General features: G+C 47.4%; 1 protein-coding gene across 1 annotated transcript in view; it reads left to right on the top strand.

The window, feature by feature from the left end:
• LOC108384744 (URB1 ribosome biogenesis homolog) overlaps positions 1-15,243 on the top strand; it is a 67,152-nt gene that overhangs the window by 18,446 nt on the left and 33,463 nt on the right. Inside the window, exons 10-18 of the mRNA XM_037014619.2 lie at positions 1,103-1,240; positions 3,767-3,940; positions 4,618-4,747; positions 5,458-5,574; positions 9,487-9,599; positions 11,441-11,560; positions 12,986-13,102; positions 13,555-13,693; positions 14,478-14,648. Coding sequence (XP_036870514.2) covers positions 1,103-1,240; positions 3,767-3,940; positions 4,618-4,747; positions 5,458-5,574; positions 9,487-9,599; positions 11,441-11,560; positions 12,986-13,102; positions 13,555-13,693; positions 14,478-14,648 — 1,219 coding nt within the window. The remainder of the gene's footprint in view (positions 1-1,102; positions 1,241-3,766; positions 3,941-4,617; positions 4,748-5,457; positions 5,575-9,486; positions 9,600-11,440; positions 11,561-12,985; positions 13,103-13,554; positions 13,694-14,477; positions 14,649-15,243) is intronic.

The following is a 15,243-nucleotide window of genomic DNA, read 5'->3' as shown; positions in this document are numbered from 1 at the left end:
ATCCTCTTCATGCAGATTTGGCTTAGAATGAGATCTTAATGAATTTTAGCACAAGGAGGCTGGAATGAGTGAAATGTGTGAATTAGCTGGAATTAGTGAAATGTCTGAACCATCAGATAATTTTGAAAGCTTGCTGTTTCAAGAATACTTAGACCAACATGAAATGAGCAGTGAAGTAGGCTGTTTGTTTAGATGACTGTGTGTTGATGTCCTTCTGACTGTAGATGTCAGCCTCCCCTCACCCACCCGTGGAGATCCCTGTTTACAGATCATTGGGTAGTACTGCCTGGCTCGGGTAGGCTCGAGCGCGCTGTTGCTCTCGCTCCCCCTCTCTGGTTTATGGCCTGCCCAGCAGGTGCGATTACCTGGGATTGTTTTCTTACGTCTCAACCAGGCAGGGGTCATCTGGAAGAAGCTGTTATTCGTGTATTCTTGCAGCTTCTTTGAGTGCCTGTGTGTGAAGAACTCCCCCACCCCCCCACGGGTATCCTGGGATGAGAAGGTGGCACTTTGCCCCTCATTTTGAGAAGGTAGCCCTGTGCCGACTCCCGCTGGGAGCTGCTCTGGTGCTGCTCTCCCCTGGGGAGGGGATGGGGCACGTGCACGGCCTTTGCAGGCCTGGATGTGAGTCCTTGCTTTGTGGCTAGCTAGCTGTGTGTCCCTAGGGAAATTACTTAATCTCGTGAGGTCTAGTTTTGTCATCTGTAACGTTTTTTTATTTTCATATAAAACTTCCCTACCTCAGAGGGTAGTCAAGAAGTAATGAAGCGATGACATAATTTGTCGGGTGCCTGTCAAGTGCAATAGCTGCTGAGTAATACAATTGTTAGTTCTAGCATTGACTTGTTTGCCATCAGAGGTTTTAAGAGGCTCCCCAGACTGCAGGCCAGGCTTTGCTTTGAAGGTCATTGCCCTGGTAAGAGCCAGTCTCATGACCTGACTTGTCTCTAACAATTGGATTTTGGGGGCAGTTTTCCAGACCCTATTCCTGTGTAAGCCATGGACATGTATCATTGTTATTTGTTTCATTGGAATGGCTTCACTGTTGGAGCCCTACAGGTAGCCTCCTGTACCAGCTCATTCTTTTTTCTCCTTTTCATAGATCTATGAGGCCCAGCCGGAAATTTCTCGGGCGTTTTGGACCAGAGAGTTCATCCCCTTACCTCGGCTCCTGGCGATGGTGATGGTGACCACTGTGCCTCTGGTGTGCAATAAGATCATGTTCACGCAGGCATTAAATGTAAGCGGCTATCCCACTTCTAGAACTTCTGGTCATCATAATCGGGTTGTTCTGAGAATGCCGACCTGGATGTTGAGCCAGTTTAGGTCAGTGAGTCTGTGAGGCTTTCCATGTGCCCACTCCCTTGGGGAGGGGACCCTGGTGCTGGAGGCACATTCCTGCCAGGGGGCGAGGTGACTGCACTGTCCCAGCCCAGCACTGGGACCACGGCATCCCTCTTGGCTCTCTAGGCCTGCCTCAGGCTGGGAGATTGTCGAATCAGAGGAAGGGAAGTGTGTTCAGCTACAACCCCTGTCATGATTAAAGTCTCCTTATTTTAGAATTTCCAGATAGGGTGGGACTGAAATTTGCCCGGCAAATCCTTTCTTTTGTGGTTTAAGTGAATGGTGTTAAGATTTCTGGGGAGCATTTACTTTGAGGACCAGCTCTTCTGGCATTTCTGGAGGACATGTTTATGGAAAAAACTGATACTTAAGTTTCATATCATTATTTATTATAAAGGTCCCCAAGTCCATCCGCAGCCACATCCTGAGAAATCATGCATGTCTCACTGCAGCATTGTGGTCTTAGGTGAATGGCTGTGAATTGTTGGCACTTGAGGTCGTGGGCTCTGCCAGCCCCTCCTAAACCCAGGTTGCTTCAAGGCCTGCCTCGGGAGGCCAGGTTCCCAGAGGGGTGCAGGGCTGGGGTTTCTCTGGGGTAGGTGGAGTCCCCATCCTTCCAGACAGGCTGAGTTGCTGTGTGAACACTGCAGGACCAGGGTTGCCAAGGGGGTCGCACGGCCGGAGCTGTCCCCTGTGCTGATGGGGCAGTTGCTGTAAAGGAGCATAGACTCCTTAGATTGGGCAGTGGGAGTAAGCGTCCTTGATACCCATGCAGGCTTTGTGCTGAGAGTGGGTGGTGGGGCGAGGAGTAGCGAGAAGGAGGCCTGCATGGGACTAGGCAGAAGGGTCTTTTGTTCTGGTTGCCAAGTCATCATAACCAAAATGAGGATCCATCTGTTTGTGGGAGATACAAAATATTTTATCTTAAGGGACTTACAAGAAAGCAGGATGGAAAGGAACATGCCAGGTGCCACCACTGTATAGGTAGAAGGTAATTTTACCTGCCGGCTGCATCTGTGCCCCCTTCCAGCTGCCTCCTGGCCATCTGGGACGAAGGCTGTCCTCTCTCCCTCTCCCAGGGGGGTTTTAAGAGAGGGGGTTGTACCACTGGGGGTGTGTTCTGTCTGCTGAATGGAGTGGCTGCGGGATGAGGGAGAGAACCCAGTTCTCTCCTGCCAGTGCTGCCATCTGGGTGGGCTCAGGGCCAGTGAGGGGGAAGCCCCAGCTTTGCCTTCTGCTCTGTGGGCCCTTGTCATGTGGGACATTGTGTTATGTTAATTCGAGTGAGGATGTGGGGTTATGAGTGTGGGGTGTTTTTTTTTACATTTTTTAAATTCCTTACACTATTACCTGAAAATATCTCATTGCATACATTTTAGATCAGGAAGAAAAGAGTTCACTTATTGTAGAAACTGGAAATCAGCAGGTATCTGGAGACAGCGTCTAGGCTGCTGGGTGACCTTGTGACCAGGCATTTGGGCCCTGCTTCTGAGGGGCTGATGGCGGGGATGAGGGGTCATCACTGGGTAGGACATTCAGTGTAGCACTACTTTTGTGTACACCACACACCTGGGATGAAACCCTGGCTAATTGGGTTGCTGGGGGAGTGGGTTTTGAACTAAAAAAGTCCATCAGAAAACCATTTTGTTTCTACCCAACATGAATCTACAACATCCCTGCCCAGGCTCCCCAGACTTTGCTGTGTTAGGGAGTCACCTGAGGCCGGTTGAGATTGTCTGGGCTGGGCCCTGAAGTGGTGTGCGCCTCCCGAGAGCCCCAGGGATGCCCTCTGTGCTGGTGGCCCAGGATCACACCTCAACCTGCTGGGGCCTAACATTCCCTCTCCTGGGTAACAGCACGGGTTCCTGAGCCCTGTTCATCCTCTGCAGTGAGTGAGGATTTGAAGACCCCCCCTCGTCCCCTGCCAGTTGTCATTCTGAATACAAGTAGGAAGTCTGGGTGATGGAGGCTTGTGCCTGGGGGCCACTTGCTTGCTGAGCTGAGAGGAGGCTTTTCCTATGAAAGTACTGGATGCCTTTTCTTGTCATCGCTCCACCAGCAAATGGTTTCCTAGGGGCCGGTTGTGCACTGGTGAGATCTGGTAGTGGCTGTTGCAGATGATCCGTGTGAGCTGAGAGGTTGTCAGAGAAGACTTGCCAAACACAGACCATGAAACAAAAATTAAAAGTAACTCTCAGCCTCTCCCTTTAGTAACTGCCTTCCTGGCAACAGCCGAGGTCACCTCTGCAGGAGGTCAGAGGGCAGAGTCCCTGGCCACGCTTCTCACAGCGCCGAGGCCAGCCATCCCAAGCTGCGTTCCCTGGGACCCGAGTCGGGCAGGATCCCGCCAAACCCAGGGCTTGGGAGATCCATGTCCACCAGCGTAGCCTAAGGCGTTTGTGGGTTTAACTTCTCTTCCCAGCTGGACAGCAAATCAGTGAAACACACAGCTTTATCCCTTGCTTCCGTCATTTTGAAGAGAGCATTAAAGACCATTGACTACTGCCTGAGCAGAGAGGGGTGGCAGGAATCAGGCGTGTACACGGCCGCAATGATGGAAGAGTTTGTGCGGCTCTTCAGAGAAGCCCTGAGCAAGGTAGGCATGGAAGCCATAGGCCTTTCTAGTGAGAGGCCAGGGCCTTCCGTGGAGACGTCATGGGTGAGCACACCAGGTGGAAAAGGCCATCTTGGGAGCCCAAGCATGGGGGAGCGGTGAAGTGCAGGGCTTGGGGTGCCCCAGGACCTCTGGTCTCTTCAGGAGCCCATGTGCCCTTCCCCGCTCCCCACCGCTATGCTGCACACTCCGGGCTGGGGCCACCGGGGAGGGGTGGTTCAGGAAGCCCCCCATGCTCCCTCATCCCTATTGCTCCTCACAGTGAGAAGGAAGGCGGGCCAGCTGTCTGCAGACTGGGCGGCTTTCCTGAAAGAGCCAAGACCGTGCTGGGCAGGCTCCCCTGGCTGGTCATATGGGCATGTTCCTCTTCCCAGAGTCCTGCTCAGGAGAACAGGTCTTCTGCGGTTTGTTTCAATTATCAGCAGTTGTTTTCTCACCAAGTCCTTCCTGTGTGCAGTTCTAGCAGCTACACCCCAAGGTGGAGCTCACGGAGGACGTGGGCTGCCCTCACCCTGGCCTGCCTTTCTCTCCCACACTCACTGCACTCAGGCACCCACCCCTGCGCGCTCGCTCTGCTGCCTTGGCAGTAGGTTTGGTTCATTTGTTTCTCTTCTTTGTTTAATGTGGCTGATGTTTTGTTTCTGTGTTTTCCCTCTTAGGTTTTACCAGACCTGAACACCATTGTGTGGGTCTGGCAGTCACTTAGGAAGCAAGAGACCAAACAGGATGATGAGAAAGGGAAGAAGAGAGGCAGCCAGACTCCTGCCACCCACATGACTCCCCAGTGTGGTAAGGGCTCCGTGGGGACCCTGCTATTTGCAGGCAGCTGACACGGGCAGCTGGGAACCTGCTGGCTGGAGTGGCCTGTCCAGAGGCACTTTTGAAGGCCTCTCTGACTGTGAATGAATCCTGTGTCCTTTTTTGCTTAGGGAGAATGAGTGAAGTTGTAGATTGGGTTTTAATATCTGTTTGCAGTGTTTACAAGCTTTCTGCGAGCACTGTGTCTCTCTGAGGTCTTGTACAAGGTGTGCCATGTGCTCTGGCCTTTCAGCCAGGGGTGCCCTCTCTTGCTGTGCAGGTAGAGGTGGGCTCTGGTCTCCTCAGTAATGAGATACATTGGCTTAGACCTTGTCATTGGCCAGGCAGGGGGCTTTGTATGTTGTATCTGCATCCTATTTAATCCTTACTGCAGCCCTATGAAGGTGGACACTGCTGTGTCCCCTTGTCTGATAGGGCCACTGAAGCATAGAGACAGAGTAGCTTTAACCTGTCTAAGGTCCTAACAGTCAAATGGGTTTCATCCCAGGCTGTTTGAATAGTCTTGCCTTTTTTCCTGTGTTGACTCCTTAAATCTGGTTCCATGGGGATCTGTCTGCAGCCTTTGTGTTGGGCATACAGTTCACTGTGGTGGATCATAGGTGGCTTTGCTGCCTATCAGCTGCTGATTGAGGACAGAGACCAAGTGTATTTCCTAATTTGGCTGTTTCATTTCTGTTCAGATGATGCAGAAACCATCCTTCTGAAAGCTACTCTGCTCCAGGTCATATGCCTCTACCAGAAGGTGGTCCCACACGTGGTCATGCAGTACAACTTCGACTTCAGCAAGCTCCTCAAAGGTGCGTCTCAAGAGATTGTGAAAGTTTCTCCACTCTTTCTGCCAGCGAGTGAAGAAAACGTAGATAAGCTGGGTTCAGAGCCCCTGGGGCTGAGGACCAGGAAGCTGGTGGGTGGTTTGGCTGGTGTGCATGATCCACCAGCTTGGCTGTTTTTGTTTGGACCATATTTTTTAAATAGCTAGTCTTCCTTAAGTAAATACCAGAGGAACACTCAGCAGCAATGATAAAAGAAAAGGCAGAAGCCATCCATCCTGGGTTGCCTGCCATGGATGAGTGACAAATATCTCACATGACTTAAACTCTAAAGGGTCTTTTCAAAGGAGCAGGGTTGCAGAAGGGTGTAGAAACGAGCCGCTTAGAAGGGATGTCCCGGTCATGCAGAAGCATTTCTGACATAGTTACTCACATTTTACCCACTGAGTCAGGTTCAAACCACATCTTATAAAAGTAACCCTATGCTTTTCTCCCTCCCTCCCCACCTGCCCTCCCTCACCCCTCCCCTTTGGTAACTGCCAGTCCTTCCTTGGAGTCTAATATTTCAATCATCTCAGAAGCTGCCAGCTCTGCTATTTCATTACAGGCAGATCAGAGAGCTAAAAATCAAAGGCGAAGAGTTCATATGACTTTAGAATTACCCTGGAGTGCTGATAGAGCAATTCAGCAATTTGGACGAACTCACTGGTCAAACCAAGTTACTGCTCCAGAATATGTCTTTCTGATCGCTGAATTGGCAGGAGAACAAAGATTTGCATCTCTTGTTGCTAAAGGACTTGAGAGTTTGGGGTCTCTCACACATGTGATAGAAGAGCAACTAGAGATTTGAGCAGGTTCAACTTTGATAATAAGTATGGAAGAAACGCTTTAGAAATTGTCATGAAATCCATTGTAAACCTAGATTCCCCTGTGGTATCACCACTGCCAGACTATCCTGGAGAATTCTTTAAAGATGTTCAACAAGGACTGATAGGTGTTGGCCTGATAAATGTAGAGGATTGCTCAGGAATTCTTACTCTAGATAAAGTTTATAACATCATAGGGAAATTGTTAAATAGAATTTTGGGCATGGAAGTGCATCAACAGAATATGTTATTTCAGTATTTTGCAGACACTTACAGCAGTTGTTCAAAATGCCAAAAGAAACGGAAGATATGATATGAGAATCTTAGATCTTGGTTCTAGAGATAAAAAAAGTGAGGAAAAGTGGTGTTAAGAAGTTTCTGACACCAGGATATTCATCCTCTGGCCATGTAGAATTATATGCTATTAGTGTATAGAGGGGAATGTCCTGGGAGGAAGCTACCAAGATTTGGGCTGAACTGTTGGGACCAGATGATGTCTTTTACTTGTCATTGCAAATAAGGAACAATAAGAAAACTGCCATTTTAGTTAAAGAAGTGAACCCTAAGAAGAAGCTTTTCTTAGTTTACAGACCAAATACTGGGAAACAGCCCAAATTAGAAATTTATGCTGATGTAAAGAAGGAGTATAAAAAGGTAGCCTCAGATGATGCTTTGGTCCACTGGTTAGATCAGTATAATTCGTCTGCAGATACTTGTACTCATGCTTATTGGTGTGGCAGTTGCAAAAAAGCAAGCTTGGGACTAGTTTGTGAAATAGGTCTCTGTTGCCTCACATATTATGTATTATGTGGCTCAGTACTGAGTGTCTGGACAAAAGTTGAGGGTGTTCTAGCATCTGTCAGTAGCACAAATGTGAAAATGCAGATAGCTCAGCTAAAAACAGGATGGACAGCGGATTGTAGGTTTGATCATTCCTGCAAATTGTGTGTCTTCTCTTGTAAATCTCCTGTCAACTTCAGACCAGTCTCAGCAGCTCGCGGTCCAACAAAAACAGCTCTGGCAGCAGCGCCACCCACAGAGCATCGCCAGCTTGAGCAGTGCATAGGAGCAAACAGGTTTCAACATGGATGTATCTGAAATACTGTTGAAGCATATCATTTGCATAAAAATCAGGGACAGTGTCCAAATATAATTTTTTTCAGTTGTGCTCTCTCTAATTAATTTTTTGGGAATAAGGACAAACCTGGAATTGATAACAAAACTGAAAATCAGCAGTGAATGGTGATACATGTTCTTTCCCTTTTGCTTTTCCCATAGTACTTCTCACACGTTTACTTTGGGTGAGCAGAGGGGTTATGTGCGCGTGCGTGCATGTCAGTTTGTCTGTCTGTGAGTTTGTTAATGGCTGTGAACCACAACTGGTTTAAAAATGCTTGGAACTTCCCAAACTGGCTTTACTTTTATGTTACACAGTGCTCAGGGTTAAAGCAGTACATCCATGCAGTTGCTGTGGGAGTTATCCCCATATGTGTGTGTTTTGAGTCTATAAATATAGAAAATATATATTGGTTTCTTTTCCAACTTATTATAACAATAGGTTTATTGATAGTTTTGTTCTTTGACAGCATGCATAGATAAGATGAACACAGATCTCAAGTAACAGAGAAAAACATTTGTAGATGTACAGTGCTGGTTATTGCATTTTTATAGTGTTTATACCTGGGTATTGCTCCTAATCCTGTGAGAACCACCCCCCATTCTCCATGTACCAGGTTTATTATCAAGGAAATGAGTACATACATTTTTTGTGATAAAACTCTTAAAAGTTCATTTTAATGTATTAGTAGTATGTCTAATGTGTGCTGCAAAAAATGGCTAGAAGCCTGCTTTTCTTAAAATTACATTTCCTTAACTTAAAGATAGTTTTAGAAAGAAGTACAAATAGGCTTCCATCTTGAAAACAATCTTGTTTTACTTCATTCTTTTGATTTGCTTTTTCACTCATAAAAAAGGAAACAGTACTTGAGTTGTAAACTAGATAATGAGGAAACACTTGAGGCTTTTGCTGTATGTTTATTTCTTGTTATTTTTGTTACCCAGTAACTTGAATATTGTTTAATGTGTTGTAAGACATGTAGAGTTTATCTCAAGCTGTTAAAAATGGTAATGTACAAATGTGAACAGACACTTATCTATAATACGGGTATGTTTTGTTTCGCCTATAGTAGATGTTTATAAAAACAAGTGAGGGAACAATTGGTCATTTTGTTTCCTTTTGTTTTCTTTTTGTCTGCACAGGTTACACTACTGAAAAATTGAGATTGTATAAACCTGGTTAAAAGCTGCAAGATACTACAGTCTTGTAGTTGTCAAATAAAAAGTTAATATACTAAAAATAAAAAAAGTAACCCTATGCTTATCTGCTCACTTTTCCTTGATGGGAAAGTTTGCCTAATAAAATTGACTTTATACTTGAGCCTATGGTAAAAGAGATGCAGAAATATTATTCTCGAGCTTTATGGAAGCTGTTGAAATAATCCTATCCAAAAACTATGATCAACTCCTTAGTTATTTGAAGGTGAAAGTTTCTCTTTACTGTGGAAGTGTGAATTACTAGAATGTGGCCATGTAGTATTTAGTACTGTGTCCTTCCCAAGGAAATAAAAACCCAGAAGTCAGGCTGGAGGATACGGGCCCAATCTTGGGGTTGGGTGGCCACAGTTTATTGACAGGACGTGTGCGGTCTCGGGAGAGCGCCAGTGCCTCACCCCACCGCTAATACTAACAAGAGGCTGGGTGCGGGGCTGACAGTAGGGAGAGGCTGGTGTGGGCCAAGTGGCAGGGAAAGGCTTCTTAGGGCCAGTGGTACTCGGGCTTGGCTTCACGGAATTGGATAGACCTTGGGAGGGGAGGATGTGTCCGGGGAGGCGTGTCTGGGCAGAAGATGCACACTGCCTGTGTGCAGGTGACCACAGGACAAGGCAGGATGGAACCCTGAGTCCTCTCCTTATCTCTACAAATGGAGCTCTGTGTCTGGGCCCGTGGGCCAGGCTACAGCTGCTGGTGCCCACCCCACATGACTTCTCATCCGTGTTCCTTTTCTGGCCCGCAGGCGTCATCTCAGAGCAGGGCCTTCGAGGGGAGGTGCCCCCCGTTCTGCAGCACCACATCCTGAAGGTGGCCCTGGAACTGCCCACCAGCAAGTTTTCATGGCTAAAGGCACAGGTAGGAAGTGGGGCTCCCCCACCTGCTGTTGGCTGACTTGTGGGCGTGCTAGCTGTTGGGCCTGGGGATTTTGAGCTGGATTGGAACCCTAACATTGGTTATGAAGAAAGGTGTTAGTGGTTCTCCTTTTAGAGAAATGCAACACGAGAGGCTGAGTCGTGATTGGTGAACCAGGAGGCCTGTGAATCTTTTTGCTTTTGCAAAAGAAGATGCTTAACATGTTCTTACTGAAGAGACATTATCCCTGGGTAGTGGGAGTATTTTTCTATCTTGACTATTTTGCATTGTTCCTGTCATTTTAAAGCTGTGTTGGAAATAAAATGCATTCCTTTTCCTTTGTCCTCATCTGGGAAGAACTTGAGACAGAGGTGGGAATAGATAAGGCAGGAGAGCATTGAGGCTGGTGGAAGGAACAGGAAAGATTGCTGGCATTCTGTGTATGTTTGATAGTGTCTAAAAGGATTTTCTGAAGAACACGATGTTGAATCATAAAGGGAACTCGAGAAGCAGCAGATAACTTACCTGTGTACTTATTTAAACTCAGGGCTGTGTATCACTTCAACTCAAAGGAGGAAAATGACCAGGCAAAATTGAGCATTGCCTCAGTGTGCTTCTCAGTGACTCAGATGATGTAATATTTTTAATGAATTAGATACATTTAATACCTTACAGAATAGTGACTTGGAAATGTGTGCTGGCATTTTCACATGTGCTACTTTCAGGAAGGTGTGAGTGCTGTGCTTCTTGATTTGTGATCTGCCCCCAGTCCTCCCTAAGGCTCACCTGCACTGTGGCTGGGGACAGTCCTTGCTGAGAACTGACAGCCTGCCAGGCTCAACAGAATGCTCACCACTGCTTAGAGCCAAGGCAGCTGGTGCTCAGGGTGGGGAGGAACCTTGTGCAGGGTCCCAGCCATTTGGGAAGCATCCAGAGGACCCAGTCAGTGAGGCCCCGAGCCCTGCTCTCAGCCTTTACATCCGTAGAGCCACTGCTACGGACCCCAGAGAGATGACAAGCCAGGGGTGACGGTTAGTGTTTTTACCCCAGCTGAACATGGTTTAATTGGAAAATAACAGAGGCCTCTCACTTTGCAGATGCTGGTATTAAAATGCTAGTTTACACCCTCTGCCCCGCCGTCTGCTGATAAGATTCGTCAGCTGGGTGTGCATCATGAGTGCCGGCATTCCACATGGTCAGGGTCATCCTCATCACCAGGAACTGCAGGGACACTCCAGCCAAACAGATTTGATGGGGTTTGAGCCAGGCATCTAGAGGAGCATGTATGGCTGAGACATGTGTTCAAAGCTGGGAAGCCTTTGTGAGAGGCTTTGTCAGGGATCAGTTACATCAGCCCCAGCTCCTGTGGGGCGTGGCCAGTGCATCCGTGATGGTGTCAAGCAGCTGGGTCTTGTGTCCCTCTCACCTCCCATGGGTGCTGCCGTGTCTGCGCAGGACTCTCTGGGCTTGCTGCCCAGCATTGCTGTGGAACCACCCATGTCTCCACATCCACATTTGTGAAACAGAAGTATCAGTTGTCCCACCTCAGGATTGTTGGGAGGATAAATTGAGTCAGTGCAGTGGAGAACTGAGAATGGCCCCTGTACACACAGGCGGCCACCATGCTTCCTGATAATCCTCTCTCTTTACTGCAGTTGCTCTTTGGCGGTTTTGCAGGAGTTACCTAATTTCTGAGGTTCCTCATATATGAAATTCCAGCAGTCTCCCAAGTTGTGGTTCACGTGAGATAAGAGAACTGAAAGTGTACTGGGCACACAGCACCTGTTTGCTTGGCAAACAACAGCCTCTGTCACGTTTATAATATTCTGTGGTTCAAACTACAGGAAGGCCCAGATGCAGACATTATTGGAGGAGAACGATCTGTGTTTTATTTACTGATGAAAATGTTTGTGACCAGCACCCATTTACAGCTCAAGTCCTCAACCAAACTTCTGATCATAAAGGTGCGTGTTTTCCACAGTCTCTGATTCTTGCAGTCTCTTCTAGTAGGTGTTTAGTAAATAGTCATTGAATTAAGGATGTATCAGGACTGTTGTAAATTTAAAAATAGAAGGTTTTATGCAGTTCTAATTTACCATGTCCTAAGGGGCAGCATGGGGACATGGAGAAGCATGGGCTTGGCAGTCCTGTTCTAGATCTGAGTCCTGGTTTTGTTCCTTCCTGGGTGGCATTGGGCAAATTGCTTAATCTCTCTGAACTTAGTTTCCTATGGTAGTAATAAAACCATAGAATGTCAGAGAAAATTACATGTAATCAAGCAGTAGATCATGCCTAGCACATCCTAGGCTCCACAAACAGTAGATTCTGTTACCGGGAGACCCGTTCAGTAGGCAATGCCTCTTCCCCCTCCTCCAGACACAGCCTTCTCCAGGGCTTCAGCCTCTTCGGCCTCACCCATCTTGCACAGCACAGGTGTCATCAAGTTTGTTTGCTTTCTTCTTTCTTCCACGTGGTCTTCCTCTGTCAGGGCTGCAGCAGTCTTGCTGTCACAGTAGGAAATCTAGTTCCTCATTTCTGCTGTGCCACACACATCTTGGGGGCTGCTACAGAAATACTCATTTTCAGGGGGCAGAGATTTCACTTTCTTTGAAGTGCTGATAATCTTGCTGCCCTTTAACCTTCTCACCAGAGCTGCTTGCAGACCACAAACGTCTAGGTCTTGACCTCTGCAAGTTGTCATTTCCTTCCGGGTTGTACAGGTGTGAAGTTGGCCCCTGCCTGAGTTCACCATCGCTGACTGCAGATGGTGGAATGGGTACAAGCAGGTTTTCCTCCGTACGCTGTGTTGCAGGCTCGTGCCGTGGGGCCGCTGAGACCCCATGCTCTTTCATCAGGCCCTGTGGGATGCCCTTTAATCACCTTCACAGGCTCAAGGCCTGCTGAGTGCACCACCAGGTCCGTTCTTCCAGAAACAGAGGTGCTTCTTGCCCCAGGTCTGAATCTTGAGGGGGTGCAATGAGAGGATGTAACTTGAGTCGCTCGTTATCCTGGCTAATCTCATGCAGTCTGAGTGTTGAGTAGCTGTGAGTTGTTGTGCCCATTTTCCTGGTTCCTGTGAAAATCCAGGTAGGAAGTCAGACACCTAGGTGTTAGACAGACCTTCTTCCCTTTTCATTACCTGGGAGCTGGGAGAAAGGAATGAGGAGCAGGAGGACAGGAGGCTGTGCTGTCTCCACTGGGGTCCAGAACGATCCCATGGTTCCCTCAGCAGTAGCAGTGTTGTCTTGGAAAAATAGCTGCTGGCATCAACTGCAGGCCCCCTCTGTGCTCCCCGGGACCCAGGGCTGTGCCGGAGCACCATCCCACTGCTCCAGCTCCTGCAGAAATCCAGCCCCGTCCCGACTTTCCCACCGGTCCGTCTCCTGCAGATTCTGCGAGACACGGGGGTGTTTGAGCACACCTGGGAGGAGCTGGCACTGTGGCTGGAGCACGTGGAGAGCACCGGGGAAGAGAGAAGAGAAGCCGTGATTCGGTTTTTGGAACACGTAAGCACAGATTCCCTGTGTACCGAGCTTGCCCAATTAACTATATGAAGTGATCCTAGCATGATTAAGGTATTTTTGATGCACTGGTGCCAAAAGGCCTCTCTTCCTGGTGTACTTCCTCATTCTTACCAGGATGTCAGATTCCCCTTAGTCTTAGAATCTGTAAAAATGGGACTACACTACTCTGTGCTCTTTAATTTCCTATTGGGAATTGGTTTTTGCACTAGGGAATAGTGGTATAGTAAGAACGATAGGAAAAGTTATACTAAAAGGAGATTTTTGTTTAATTCTATAATAAAAAGTATAAAAAAGTTTGCAGAAAAATTACTGCTCTTATTAAGGACTATTAACATTTTAGCTCTTCCCTTTATTTTACCAGAGACAGTTGTGGCATTTTTTCCATTTCATTTATGAAATTCTAAATTTTTTCCATGTGGCTCCTGCATGCCCAGGTTTTATTGACGTTGGTGGCGAATCCCTCCTCATACACAGACAAAGCATCTGACTTTGTTCAAGAAGCTAGCACACTGCAGGGCCCTGTGACACAGCAGAGTGCCGATGATGTCAGCATTCCCATCTCCCACATCAACGGTGGGTGTCACCCCCTCTTGCCCTCCTTGGGGTTCTGAAGACGGAACCACAGTGGCAGAGTAGAGATAAAACATGAGAACGCATTCATGTCTTGTGCAGGGGGCAGATGTCCCATTTCTTTGCATCTAAGATGAGCCTACTGTGGAAATGGAAGTTAGTTGTGTTATGTGTTCATGTAATGGGAAATCTGTAATGAGCCTGTTTGCTGGGTTATTTTGTTTTCTTTTGTTCTGTGCAGTGTTTACTGTGCCAGATGCTGATCTAAACTCTTTTCAAATCTTAACTCATGTAACCTCATAAATTACCCAAAGTGGGGGGTATTATCCTCGTTTTATACCTCAGTAAGGCAGCTGAGGCCCAGAAAGGTTAAGGAATTTGCTGAAGCTCACATAGCTCATATGTAGCAAAGTCAGGATTTGAACCCAGACACTCTGTCTCTGTCTGCTTTCATCATCACATTCTTTTGCTTTGCACAGATTTTGACTTGTTTGCCTGAATATCCAGGTTCAAGTTTCTGAGCTTCTTAGTGTCACTTAAGGAAACTTCAGCCTCTTCTCACCTGAGCTGGATATCCTGCCTTTTGTCTGGCAAAGATCTTAAGATTTTATAGGCAATGTCCTCATATGTTTAAAAGCAAACTTTATATTAAGCATTGTCCCCTGAGAGAAGTTTAGCTTTCTCTCTTTTTGCCAGTGTTCTCTTGCTTATCCCTCCCTGGGAGGTTCTTTGCCGGAGGTCCTTTGGTGTCTGTTTCCTCAACTTGATTCCCTCCTTTCTGCTTTAGATGTTCTTGACATGATGGACGTCCTCGTGGAGGGCAGCGCAGGTTTGGATGAAGAGATTGGATTCTTACTGAATGAGGACATGATCCTGCTCACGTTCCCATTCAGTGCTATGGTCCCTGCAGCCCTAGAAGCCAGGAATACATTGCTCCGTGGGACAGAGAATAAAGCTGGTACCTTCTGTAGTCAGGGTGATCTGGGTGCCTCAGGGCAGCTGGGCCCTTGAGTAGAAGGTGGGATTCCAGGGCCTCTGGAGTAATTGCTGAAAACCCAAGGCAGCCAAGGCAGCAGGGGTTCAGATGCACCAAAGTGGTAGCTACCTGGCCAGCAGAGCTAAACATGCAGGGATAGGAATCTAGAGGCTGGCTGGGCTGTAGGAAAATTGGCTGTGTGAGGGATGCCTCTCAAGTGATGTGTTCATATCGCTGTACAGACACCTGCTGTAACACTGATATTTTCTCTTCAGTGTTTATTCCTGCCTTCTTGATGCTAAGGTGTGAGTCCTGTGCAGTTGCTGGGTATCAAGGCAACTTGGAGCCAAGGAAGCACTCAAAGATCACAGTAGTGTAATTAGTCAGGATTGCTCATGCTTTGCTGCAGTAACAAATAAGCCCCAATATGTCAGTGATTAAATGAGTACAGGTCTCTTTCTCGACCTTGTCATAGCCAGTACATGTCAGTTTGTTCTCCTGGGTGACTGTCCTCCAGGCGGTAATGCAGGAGGGACCTAAGCTGCTCCCATCTTAGAGCTGTGCCACCTCACTATGG

The sequence above is a fragment of the Manis javanica genome, chromosome 3 (assembly GCF_040802235.1).
Source record: "Manis javanica isolate MJ-LG chromosome 3, MJ_LKY, whole genome shotgun sequence".
NCBI lineage: Eukaryota > Metazoa > Chordata > Mammalia > Pholidota > Manidae > Manis > Manis javanica.
Note: the sequence above shows the minus strand (reverse complement) of the source record. Positions and strands in the feature narration are given on the sequence as shown.